This window comes from Danio aesculapii, chromosome 6, assembly GCF_903798145.1.
Source record: "Danio aesculapii chromosome 6, fDanAes4.1, whole genome shotgun sequence".
In the NCBI taxonomy this organism is placed as follows: domain Eukaryota; kingdom Metazoa; phylum Chordata; class Actinopteri; order Cypriniformes; family Danionidae; genus Danio; species Danio aesculapii.
In genome coordinates, this window is record NC_079440.1 from 8,536,499 (window position 1) to 8,548,810 (window position 12,312).

Genomic DNA, 12,312 nt, shown 5'->3' on the forward strand with positions numbered 1-12,312 from the left:
TCTTTTTCGCTGTGTGTCCTGTGCTGTTTTAGGTGTACAACCATTGGTCGAAGGGCCTGTCAATCACCATCGTGACTCAATCGGCGTGCCAATCAGAAGCTGGTCCGCACAGTATAAAAGCCGTGCGCTTGCGTTGTTTTTCTGGAGCGCTTGGCTCACAGCCAGTCTCCTCACTTGTGTCGGCCAGCCTGTTCACTTGTGTTTGCTTAGTTTGGTTGCTGTGTTCTAGTTTTCTCTCTATTAAGTGATTGATTTATTAGATAAACTTGTGCAGCTCAATTTAGTATCTGTTGAGAAGTTGAACGACCTTTATGAGAATTGGATTAATTTTGCTAATGGCTAACAGTGTGTACTTTACGAGAACTCTAGTAATGTGAGCAGCTTAGTATCTTTATTTGTTAATTAGTTGATGGAGGCGTTGCCACATGTGTAAGTATGTTTTAAAGTAGTTATGAAGTTTAGTTAAGCTACGTGCTGAAGATTATGGTTTTGTTTCTGCATTTTTCTTTGGTTAGTTAGTTTAGTGGGTTGGGGTTTATTTAGATCATTTTGTTATATTTATTCTTTAGAGACTCACTGATTGTAACGTTTCATCCATTTAATATCTTAATAACTTAAACACGTAACACCGCACAACATAACACTGATGACCCATGTTTCGGAACAATTCTTCTTCTACTTGTTTAAATTATAGTTGGCAACACAACGTGGCATGTCTATGAACACTGTAACAGGTAAAAACAGCCTTCGAAGCTATATCATGCATATTAATGGGGTTGCATCTCGTTCACAATAGAGCACGCTGATTGGTTCGAACCAAGTCTCTCTCATGAATTGATAGAAAAACTCAAAAGATGTCCTTTTGTACCCGCAGGTACATACATCCAGTCTCCACTCTGGGATTTACACAATGATCTCATCGTCGTGACGCTGCTTCATACTTTCTTTTTAAACCAGAAGAATTTGCAACAAAAAGACAACAAATATTGTTGATTTTACTTATTTTAATAAATTAATCAGCTTTCAACTAAGTCTTTTAAGTTATACAATGTTTAACTTCATTTATAGTCAGATCGATTGATTTATGGCAGCACGGTGACTTGGTGTATAAGTGCGTAAAAAACATATGTTTGAGTAGTTGATGGTTCATTCCACTGTGGCGACTTCTGATAAATCAGAGACTAAGCCGAAGGAAAGTGAATGATTGATGCAAATTGTGATGACTAAAAAAGTAAATTTGATCCAACTAAAAAAATTAAGTCAGCAAAAAATGTTTTACAGTGTAAGTTTAATAAATGGTAACAACTAAAAGGAGTCTTCGAAGCTATATCATGCATATAAATAAAGTTGCTACTCATTCACAATAGAGCGTGCTGATTTGTTCGAAGCAAGTCTCTCATGAAATAAAGAACAGATGTGCTGAAAACTCAAAATATGTAATTGTCTACCCGCCGGTACAGACATCCAGTCTACACACTGGGATTTACACCATGATCTGATCGCAGTGTTGCTTCCTAATTTCAACGAATTTGCTCTAAAACAACACAAAAACAACCAATTTTCTCTTTTTAGTGAAATATATGTATCCTAATAGTGTGTTTTTAGCAGTGTGGGACGTATATGACTGTCAACATCTCAAAAAAAGTGTTTTGGAGATTCGTGACTCTTTAAAGGAGCTGTTAGGAACAAAAATGTACAGTTGAAGTCAGAATTATTAGCCCCTTTTATTTTTTTCTTCTTTTTTAAGTATTTCCCAAATGATGTTTAACAGAGCAAAGAAATTTTCACAGTATGTCTGATAATATTTTTTCTTCTTATTTGTTTTATTTTGGCTAAAATAAAAGAAACATTTTAAGGTCGAAATTATTAGCCCCTTTCAGCTATATATATTTTCGATAGTCTACAGAACAAACCATTATTATACAATAACTTGCCTAATTACCCTAACCTGCCTAGTTAACCTAATTACCCTAGTTAAGCCTTTTAAATGTCACTTTAAGCTGTATAGAAGTGCCTTGAAAAATATCTAGTCAAATATTATTTACTGTCATCATGGCAAAGATAAAAGAAATCAGTTATTAGAAATTAGTTATTAAAACTATTATGTTTAGAAATGTGTTGAAAAAAATCTTCTCTCCGTTAAATAGAAATTGGGGAAAAAATAAAGGGGGGCTAATAATTCTGACTTAAACTGCCACCCCAGTGACAGCTTTTGTACCTTTATTTCTGAGAGCGTTGATCATGTCCTTACAATTCTGTGTCCTCATAAACCAAGTACACAAAGAAAAGAAAATCAATGGACTTACTAATTGTTTTTTTAATGTTAGTGGTTGCAAACAATTTATATAAGCTGAATTTAAACAGCTGAACATTACTAAATATACATTAATTCAGCCTATATAAATTGTTTGCAACCGCTTAACTTAAAAAAGGGAGTAAATTCAATTCAATTTTCAGTGTACACACACACATACAGCTCCATCTCTACACTGTAATCAGCTCAGTGTGTGCAGTGTCTGCATGGTTACAGGTGGATGGTTCCTGTGCTGAGAGTAAAGGGCAGCAGTCAGCACTTACTGTCAATAGCAGCGGTCAGCCATTAAAGGTCAGCCTTACCCGCTCCAGTTTATCTCTCCTCTTCAGCCAGATCATTGCAGAGTAATCCTGCTGCTGGGCACCACTGAACATATTGTTACCCGGCCGGGCGAGAGGTACAGAAAACAACCCAGAATCAGGTGGAAGCCTCAACCCCGGACCGTCAGAAACAAACCTCCTGTCCTGCATTCTTCACCAGCATCCGAAAGATGTTCACCCACAGGTATCTCAGAGGGAAACTCTGAGCCTGTCCCAGCAGCGAGCACGGTTGGAGCCTGTGCTAGACTGAGCCGTGCCTTGCAGAGAGCCTGATTTCTTTGGATTTCATCCACATGCTGGCAGAAAGGGGTCTCCCTGCCCTGCTGGGAGGGGCTGGCAGAGTCTGAGTGGGCACAGTGAATGAGAAAGTGAGTGGGAGTGGATGAACAGACAGACCCATATCCTGCACCTGGTTTCCTCAACCCTCCCCTCCGCTCAGTGTGTGTGTGGTGCTCTGATGCATGACTGAAACCCACACACACACTTTATGGGGACTTCCATCAGTGTAAATCCAACCCACAAAAGAAACAATCTGCATTTTTTTAATTTTTTAACATTTGATTTGAGCCGTTTTCTTCATGGAGACCAAAAATTGTCCCCACAAGGTCAAAATTATTTGGCTTTTCTGTATTTGTTGGAACATTTAGACCCCATAACAAGAGGAATACAACACCCAACACAACACATACACACACTTGTACAGATGTTGTTACGGGGACTTCCATTGGCGTAATGATTTTTCTCATAATGAAACAATCAGCATTTTTAAATGTTTTAAATACTACATTCTGTGATTTATCAGCTGTTTTCTTTTTGGAAACCAAAAATTGTCCCCACAAGGACTTAATTCTTTGGTTTTGCTATATTTGTGGGGACATTTAGTCCCTATATTGTGAGGAATACAACATCCAGCACAACACACATACATATAACCACAGACACACACTCTTGTACAGATGTCTTTATGGGGACTTTCATTAGCATAATGAAACAATCAGCATTTTTAAATGTTTTAAATACTTCATTCTGTGTAATTTATCAGCTGTTTTCTTCATTGAAACCAAAAATTGTCCCTACAGGGTCAAAATTATTTGGCTTTTCTATATTTGTGGGAACATTTAGTCCCCATAACAAGAGGAATACAACACCCAACACACACACACACACTTGTACAGATGTCATTATGGGGACTTCCATTGGCGTAAAGATTTTTTTCATAATGAAACACTCAGCATTTTTAAATGTTTTAAATACTTCATTCTGTGTGATTTTTCAGCCGTTTTCTTTTTGGAAACCAAAAATTGTCCCCACAAGGACTTAATTCTGTGGTTTTGCTATATTTGTGGGGACATTTAGTCCCTATATTGTGAGAAATACAACATCCAGCACAACACACATACATATAACTACAGACACACACTCTTGTACAGATGTCTTTATGGGGACTTTCATTAGCATAATGGAACAATCAGCATTTTTAAATGTTTTAAATACTTCATTCTGTGTAATTTATCAGCCGTTTTCTTTTTGGAAACCAAAAATTGTCCCCACAAGGACTTAATTTTTTGGTTTTGCTATATTTGTGGGGACATTTAGTCCCTATATTGTGAGGAATACAACATCCAACACAACACACATACATATAACCACAGACAAACACACACTCTTGTACAAATGTCTTTATGAGGACTTTCATTAGCATAATGATTTTTTCATAATGAAACAATCAGCATTTTTAAATGTTTTAAATACTTCATTCTGTGTAATTTATCAGCTGTTTTCTTCATGGAAACAACCAAACAAATTGTCCCTACAAGGTCAAAATTATTTGGCTTTTCTATGTTTGTGGGGACATTTAATCCTTATAACGAGGAATTGTGGAATACAACAGTAAATGTAACACACGCACACACACACACCCTTGTACAGATGTCTTTATGAGGACTTCCATTGGCATAATGATTTTTATAATGTCCAGACTGTACACATTGCCCTACTCCTAAACCCCATCCTCAAAAGAAAGAATTGACATTTTTAAATACTTCATTCTGTGTGATTTATCAGCCGTTTTCTTCATGGAAACCAAAAATTGTCCCTACAAGGACAAATTGCTTCATTTTACTCAAATGGATAAAGTTCACAGTACTCATTTGGATTAGTTTTCGAAGTTAAATGGTTTGTTGCAATTGAATGGTTTGAGTTACCTTCTCTTTTTAGGTTTTACAGTGTACAAAATGTTAAACTACAGCATGTTTCATTGATTTAAACAAACACGTTCCTAAATCACACAATGTTTTCATCAAAAAAACGATACATTATTTTCAACCCAAAACATTTTTTACACTCCACATGCCTTCAAGCTTTTCCAAGTCTTTCATTGACAAATTCATACCTTATACTTGCTCTTATATGCACTTTAAAAATCAGTTCAACTTTATAATTGGTCTTATACAAAATCTTGTGCCTCTTACTAATGTATATCAGAATTATTCTGCTTAATATAAAATTTAACAGACGCCTTTTTTCCAAATGTAAAACCAAACACAAATACAGTCTTTGTGAACATCTCATCGACGGAAAGAAAAATAACCTCCAATAAACTGAATAAAGACTCCAGTCTTTCACAATGAATAAAACAACAATTAGAGAGAGAGAGAGAGAGAGAGAGAGAGAGAGAGAGAGAGAGAGAGAAAGAGAGAGAGAGAGAGAGAGAGAGAGAGAGAGTGAGAGAGAGAGAGAGAGAGAGAGAGAGAGAGAGAGAGAGCATCAATGCATATTAACTGAGAAGAGCTGCAGGCAAACTCAATAAAGTATTCATTTGACATCACACACAAGACAAGTTCACATCCGTCTGGCTGCGCACTGCACACTCCTTCAAAAATAAAAACAAAACAAACACCCGTCTTTAATATTGGGTGATGAGAGGAAATTATTTCGTAATAAAACTCTACAGCTGAGGAAGCCGCTGTGATTGCTTTTGATTGCTTTTGATTGCTTCATATTTCCTGGTTTGCGCCGTACTGTATTTCTCCCCGGTGATCAATGAGGTCCTTCAGTCTATTATTGCAATCCTGGAGATGAGCAATATGTCAATGCAACACTGATGAAACTCATAATGTAAGCAAGAGCCGTGTTGCTGTAAACCATACGTTTGTCAATAGAAGGAGATGGGAACAGATGACCAGCTTATTGAATTGATTGAGAGTGAGGAAATATAAAAGCTGATATTTCACAAAACATCTCGTTTCAACAATAGGAAGTCAATTTGAACTCTCTTGCTTTTGTAATGTGGTGTATTTCAGAGTAAAAAAAAAACAAGATTTGTATTAGAAAATAAATTATACATTTACAATTAGTTAAAATAGTGGCATATTATTTTGCATCTGAATATTAAAAATATGACTTTTTTACACCTATTCATACTATATTAATTGAGTATATCTAATAGTATTTGTATAATAGTATAATATTATTTTAAAGGGCACCTATTATGAAAATCATCTTTTTTAAGCTGTTTGGACAGAACTGTGTGTAGGTATAGTGTGTCTACAGTCATATTGGGGTGATATAAACACAATAAGTCTCTTTTTTTTATTTCCTGATGGAATCCAAATCCCTCCCATTTTGAGGCCCACTGCAACGTGACATATTAGTGCAGTTTGCCCGCCCACCGAATTGATTGACAGCCGCATATTAACGTTTTCGTAGTAACTTGTATAAACATATCAACAAGACAGGATGTGCACAAAGCAACCGGGATTAAAAGATCTGTTCAGCTTTCTGTGGTCATCAATCATCGTCAAATGTGATCAAGAAAGAGTTTTACAAGATTAAAACAGTGCATGTTTGTAATAAAAACAGTAAAATGGCTGTAATTCGTCACTTCAATCCCGGTTAGTGGACGTTAAATCAGGTTTGTACAATAACACAGCGAATATACATACAGCAGTGGATATTAATGTGTATCCTGTCACTTTTGCGTGCAAAAACAGTGCAAAGTTAAATGCGCATGATGTGTGTGCGTGTGTGTGTCTGTGTGCGCGAACTTTGTAACAACATTGTGTGTGACTCATCGAAAGGCTTCAGTTAACTCCACAACAAATACATCGAGTAATCATTGGGAAAGTTCTTACTGTAGTATTTCTCACAAACGTTACGTGAGATCTGCTCCCTCATGTCTGTCACTGTGCTGTTTATCGGATGCAGCCGAGGCAGAGTTTGAGGCTCACTCTGACAGGCACGTGGGAACAGTGGGTGGGGAGAACTAGCATTAAATACACAGGCAGAAAAACAGCTACATTGTGTTCAGGACAGAAAATTCCAATATTGTGAAAGGTATAATAAATAATCTAATGGGTGTTTTGAGCTGAAACTTTACAGACACATTCTGGAGACATTAAAGACTTATCTTAAATCTTGAAATAGGGCTAAAATAGGTGCCCTTTAACAGATTTAGATTGCTTTCTAAGGGATCTCTGATAACAAACATTTTAAAATTATGTCAAATGAAATAAAAGGTTGCAAACAGCTAATGATAAACTTTTTTTTTGAGCATATGCAACTAAGATTATTTAATAAACTTTGCTCTTTCTTTATCATCATTACTTTATCTCCTGCTTCTGCTCTTTTCTGGCTTTCTCTGTCAATATTGATAAAAGATTAATTCAGGTTAGCTGGTTAACAGTATAACGGTGGTGGGGGAACAGTGATAACAAAAAAAATAACAATAAACAAACATTACAAAAATATGTCACTTGTTTTTAAATTATTAATCTTGGGCACCAGACAGAATGTGTCAAAATACCTTTTAAAGAAAATGTAGCATGGCTAGCTCTCGCCACCAGTTCCAGATATTAAACAAAAAATAATAATCTAAATTATAAATAAATTAATAATTATAAATTTATTAATAAGTAAATAAACAAACAAACAAACAAACAAACAAACAAACAAACGTGAACCAGAAAAAAAACTCAGACAGTTGCTGCATTAGTCTAAATAAAGTCTGCATTTATCAATAATAAAAAAAGAAATACTTTGCACTTTTACACACACAAACAGCAGTATCAACAACAAAACAAACAATATAACAATTATCACAATAGCATACAAAACTCTCGGCACTTATAACTCAAATGAAAGTGAAAGAAAAAAATGCAAATGATTTCAGGCCAGCAGATTCGTGAGATTTTGAAAATGGGGGAAAAATAATGAGAGGAATAGTACGGGGAGAAAAAAAAAGAAAATGTAGGCAAAGAAAACAAAAACTTTTGCTTCTTACCCACAGAGCGGAGGGGTCAAGGCAAACGTGAGGGGAATGGCGAATATGTGGATGTGATAGATGAGGGCGTCGATGAACCCAGCCGGTGAGTAGCAGCCACTAGTGCCTAGCGGGAACCTCCAACGCTTTCGACTGCGGGATGAAGGCTTTCAGCAGCTGACTCCATGCCAGCGAGATAAATTAGTAAGTTCATTTTGTTCAGGACACACTGCACTGAAGACTTTGGTGACGCACTCATTCACAGACGTCACGAGCACTTCAGCAACAAGACAGCTGCCTTTGCTACGTTACGTACTTTCGCTTTTCTTTTCTCACAGCCAGTCGTTAAGTTTACGCTATTCGTTTCACCGCACTGCAACAGTTCAGTCAACTTCTCTCTTTTCCGCACGCCACATAATGCTATTCTTCCACTCTCCTCCTCTTCCTTTAAACTCACTAATTTCCTTTTTTCCAGTCCCATGGGTGGAGACCAAATAAACAATGTTGACTGTCGTCACAACAGGTTTGGGTATAGGGCGGCTCTGCTAGCTTGTTGTCAGGACATCCAGAGAAACAGACATTTTCTGACAGGATCTGGCATCCAGGGCTACATGTAAAAAAAATATGTTTGCTGTTTGTTCATTTAAAATGTTTTGTTTTAGCTCAATTCTTGATTTTTTTTTTTTTGTTTGTTGTTTTTTTTTTTGGGGGGGGGGGGGGGGGGGGGGGGGGTTGCAATTTGTGTTTTAATTTATGTTTATGTTCAATCCACTTACATTTGTAATAAACTAATAAGGGTCCCACTTTATATTAAGTGGCCTTAATTACTATGTGCTTACAAGTAAATGTAAATACAATGTATCCTGTGTTCATAATGTATTGCAGAACACTTCTGGTGCCCTTGAGGTGGGATATGAGAACAGTTAGAGACAGGTTTGGTGGTATGGGTAGGTTTAAGAGTGGGTTAAGGTGTAATTACAGAAATTAATTACATATGTAATTACATGAAGGTATTTAATCAAGCATAGGTACAATGTATAAGCATGTATTTACACAGTAAGTACATTGTAAATAATTATTAATTACAGTGTAATTACATATTAGTTTAGGCCACTTAATATAAAGTGGGACCCTAATATGTTAAGATTAAAGGTGCAGTAGGCGATTGTCTCCAGAAACATTTCTGTTGTACTGGTTGAAAGTCTCTTCACATTCTAATAGTAATGATTACAGTGAATGATCTAAATGTATTTATGTGTGTTTTTATATTCTGGGTAAGGCATAAAAACTAAAACATGTTCATCCAGTTCAAATTTTTTGGGCCAATAATTCCCATAATTCTGATAAGTAGCCCAAACTGTCTGTCAACAAATGGAGATTTGTATAACTGTGCACCCGTTCACGCAGATCCGCCGTTTGCGCGTGCACGCGCCACGTTCTTGTGCACACAAGACACATCGGTAAAAACAAATGCTCAATCAAAACTTTTTAAAATCCTGAATCAATATTGGAGTTACTTTTGCATGCTGGAGGACGGATGACACTATGGCTGAAGTATTTCTTTTAGACAGATAATGTTCTGATTTAAAACATGCACAGAAGTGTTGCTCAGCCACTGAAATCTTCCGGCGAAAGACTGATGTGACTATTTTAAATTTTATAAGTGACTTTTACAGCATTGATAATGTTGATTTTTATTTAGTTTAACAACAAAACATCAGTAAATAGCACTGCTCCTCCTAGCCTGCTTTACTGAGCTGAAGTTGATTTTATATCCACATTGGTTCATTTTTGATCAATGACAACCAGTGACGTGCTCCCTATATTGTTTACCATGCTATTCTGATTACTCGCTCTGAAATAGTATGTACTGTAAGTATGGCTTAGTAATGTAATTAGCGTAATTCCTGCACCCTGCCGGCCAACCACTGAGCATACAGTCGCTTTAGGACAAAGCGCATGAGAGAGTGAGACCAGCGATCCTTGCATGCATGAAATATTGCACATTATGGCAAGTTTTGCTTGCTGTACAACTGAAAATTTTAGATATAATACAGTTTTTCATTCTGAATTGTAGTATTATAAAGTACTATAAAGATTTCCAACTGGCAAATGACATAGTAGTGGGTAGTCTACTGTCATCTTTAAGGTCCACGTTTATGATTTCAGGAGGTGTGGCTTTGGATGGCAGGGGAGGGACTGTGTTTCAAAGATATTATGCTAACGGATAGCATTTTGGCAGATCACCTACTGCACCTTTTATTCCTACGTGTCGTTCCGATTGAACAAATAAATCGTTTGGAATCAAGCATTTTTCACAGTGTAGATCTTATTTATGGCGAGAGTGTGTAACAAATGTCTGTTTATACACCTTTTGAAGTGTAACAATATGCTGAAACTAATCCGAATTTCATTGTTAATTACATTGTAAAAAATGCTGGGTTCCACACAATTCCTTCATGTTATCCCAACCCAAATCGATTAAGTTAACTTAAGAGTTTTTACAAATTTAAGTGGATTGAAGATAAAAAAATTATGTTTTCCCCCCCAAAACCCTAAAGAATTGGGTTGTTTCAACTCATTTTAAATAAGTAGTTTGAACAAGCAGCAAACATCATTTTTTTGAGTGTCAATGCTAACGAGTGGAACATCCATTTAATTATAGTCCAATTTCAAGCTGAATTTAAAAAATCTCAGTTCATTCCAGAATATTTGTGTGTGTGTGATCTCTGTTTTAAGACTTTGCTTTAACTCAAGTCTCCAGCCTGTGGTCTTTCCCACTCGCTCTCCTCCTTGAATACTAATTCCTCTCCCTTCGGTCCGTTAGCGTAATTAAAGCAATGACTCAGCACTTTCTCCACTTTCTGTTCTCCCGAAACACAATCACACCCTCAACACTAAATGCCCATCGACTAAATGCACAGAATATGTAAATGCAAACCAGAACCCTGTCTTTCAGAGACGGCGTTTGACTGATTGCTCGCGATTATCAAACACTGCGGTGAAAAAAGAGAGAGAGGGCTGTTATATAACAAACAGCAGTTCATTTACACACATATTTCTCTCGTTATGTGCAATATGGCTCAAGGAGCTCACTGTGAGATTAGTCAAAAGTTAGTTAAAGGGATGTTTTATTGCTTCAGCAGCTTTCTGTTTAATGCAGTGCTGGGACAGAACAAAGGAGTGGATTAAGGAGAGCTAGATATCAGGACTAAATTACCTGAATGAAGGCCTCGTGGGATTTTAAACTTCATTTATTTTAATAGTCTTCATAGTGCATGAGGGCCAAATCAGTCTTAGCTTGTCCTTGAATTGTGTGTGTGTGTGGTTAATGGGTAAAAGATAAATGGGTGTAAAGAGGGTGCGCTGCTTTATTTGCTGTATTCTAATGTTATTAAGATTTTTTAACTGTGCGCAAATAGAATTCATTAATTGATTAAGTCAATGGTAACTAACCAGAAAGCCTATTTTATTTACTTAATTTACCCCCTGAATTATTAGCCCCCCTGTTTATTTTTTCCCCAATTTCTGTTTAACGAAGGGAAGATTTTGTCTACACATTTCTAAACATAATAGTTTCAATAACTCATTTCTAATAACTGATTTATTTTATCTTTGCCATGATGACAGTAAATAATATTTGACTAGATATTTTAAGACACCTATACAGCTTAAGTGATATTTAAAGGCTTAACTAGGTTAATTAGGTTAACTAGGCAGGACAGTGTAATTAGGAAAGTTATTGTTTAATGATGCTTTGTTCTATCGAAAAAATATATAGCTTATAGGGGCTAATAATATTGACCTTAAATATTTTTTTTAATTAAAAACTGCTTTTATTCTAGCTGAAATAAAACAAGTAAGACTTTCTCCAGAAGAAAAAATATTATCAGACATACTGTGAACATTTCCTGAATCTGTAAATCATAATTTGGGAAATATTTAAAAAAAATAAATAAATCATAGGGGGGCTAATAATTCTGACTTCAACTGTAAACTGTATCTGGAATGAAAAAAAATTATATTATTAAAAATTAATTTTATTAATAAAGAATGAATTGTGACAGAAGTATCTGTAGGGGAGAGCGGGGCCGAAAGTAACATGGAACGAAAGTGACAAAACGATTTTCTTAAAGCCCTGACAACATTTGCTTTCCAGGCTATAACAGCACATTCTGCATGCAACCCTTGATGGAGCTGCCAAATATCATGTGATTTTAGAACTGTGTTCTGTGGTTAGGTCCAAATTTCTGTTTTTAAGTGCAAAAAGTAAATTATTGTAGCGTCTTTTTTCCTTATTACAACTGGTGTTTCTCGTTTCATGCTTCACACTAATTATCAATCTACAGGTTATTTAGTGCAATAACGCACGCTTAAAAGGGCAGTATGTAGGTTTGACACCCAGTGGTTGAACTAGG

At 36.1% G+C, this 12,312-nt stretch overlaps 1 protein-coding gene across 1 annotated transcript in view; it reads right to left on the reverse strand.

Annotated features, from left to right (window-relative positions):
- Window positions 1-2,688, reverse strand: part of ccdc88aa (coiled-coil domain containing 88Aa) — a 104,298-nt gene extending 101,610 nt beyond the window's left edge. Inside the window, 1 exon segment of the mRNA XM_056459228.1 lies at window positions 2,617-2,688. Within this exon segment, the coding sequence (XP_056315203.1) occupies window positions 2,617-2,688 (72 nt within the window).
- Window positions 2,689-12,312: the final 9,624 nt, after the last annotated feature.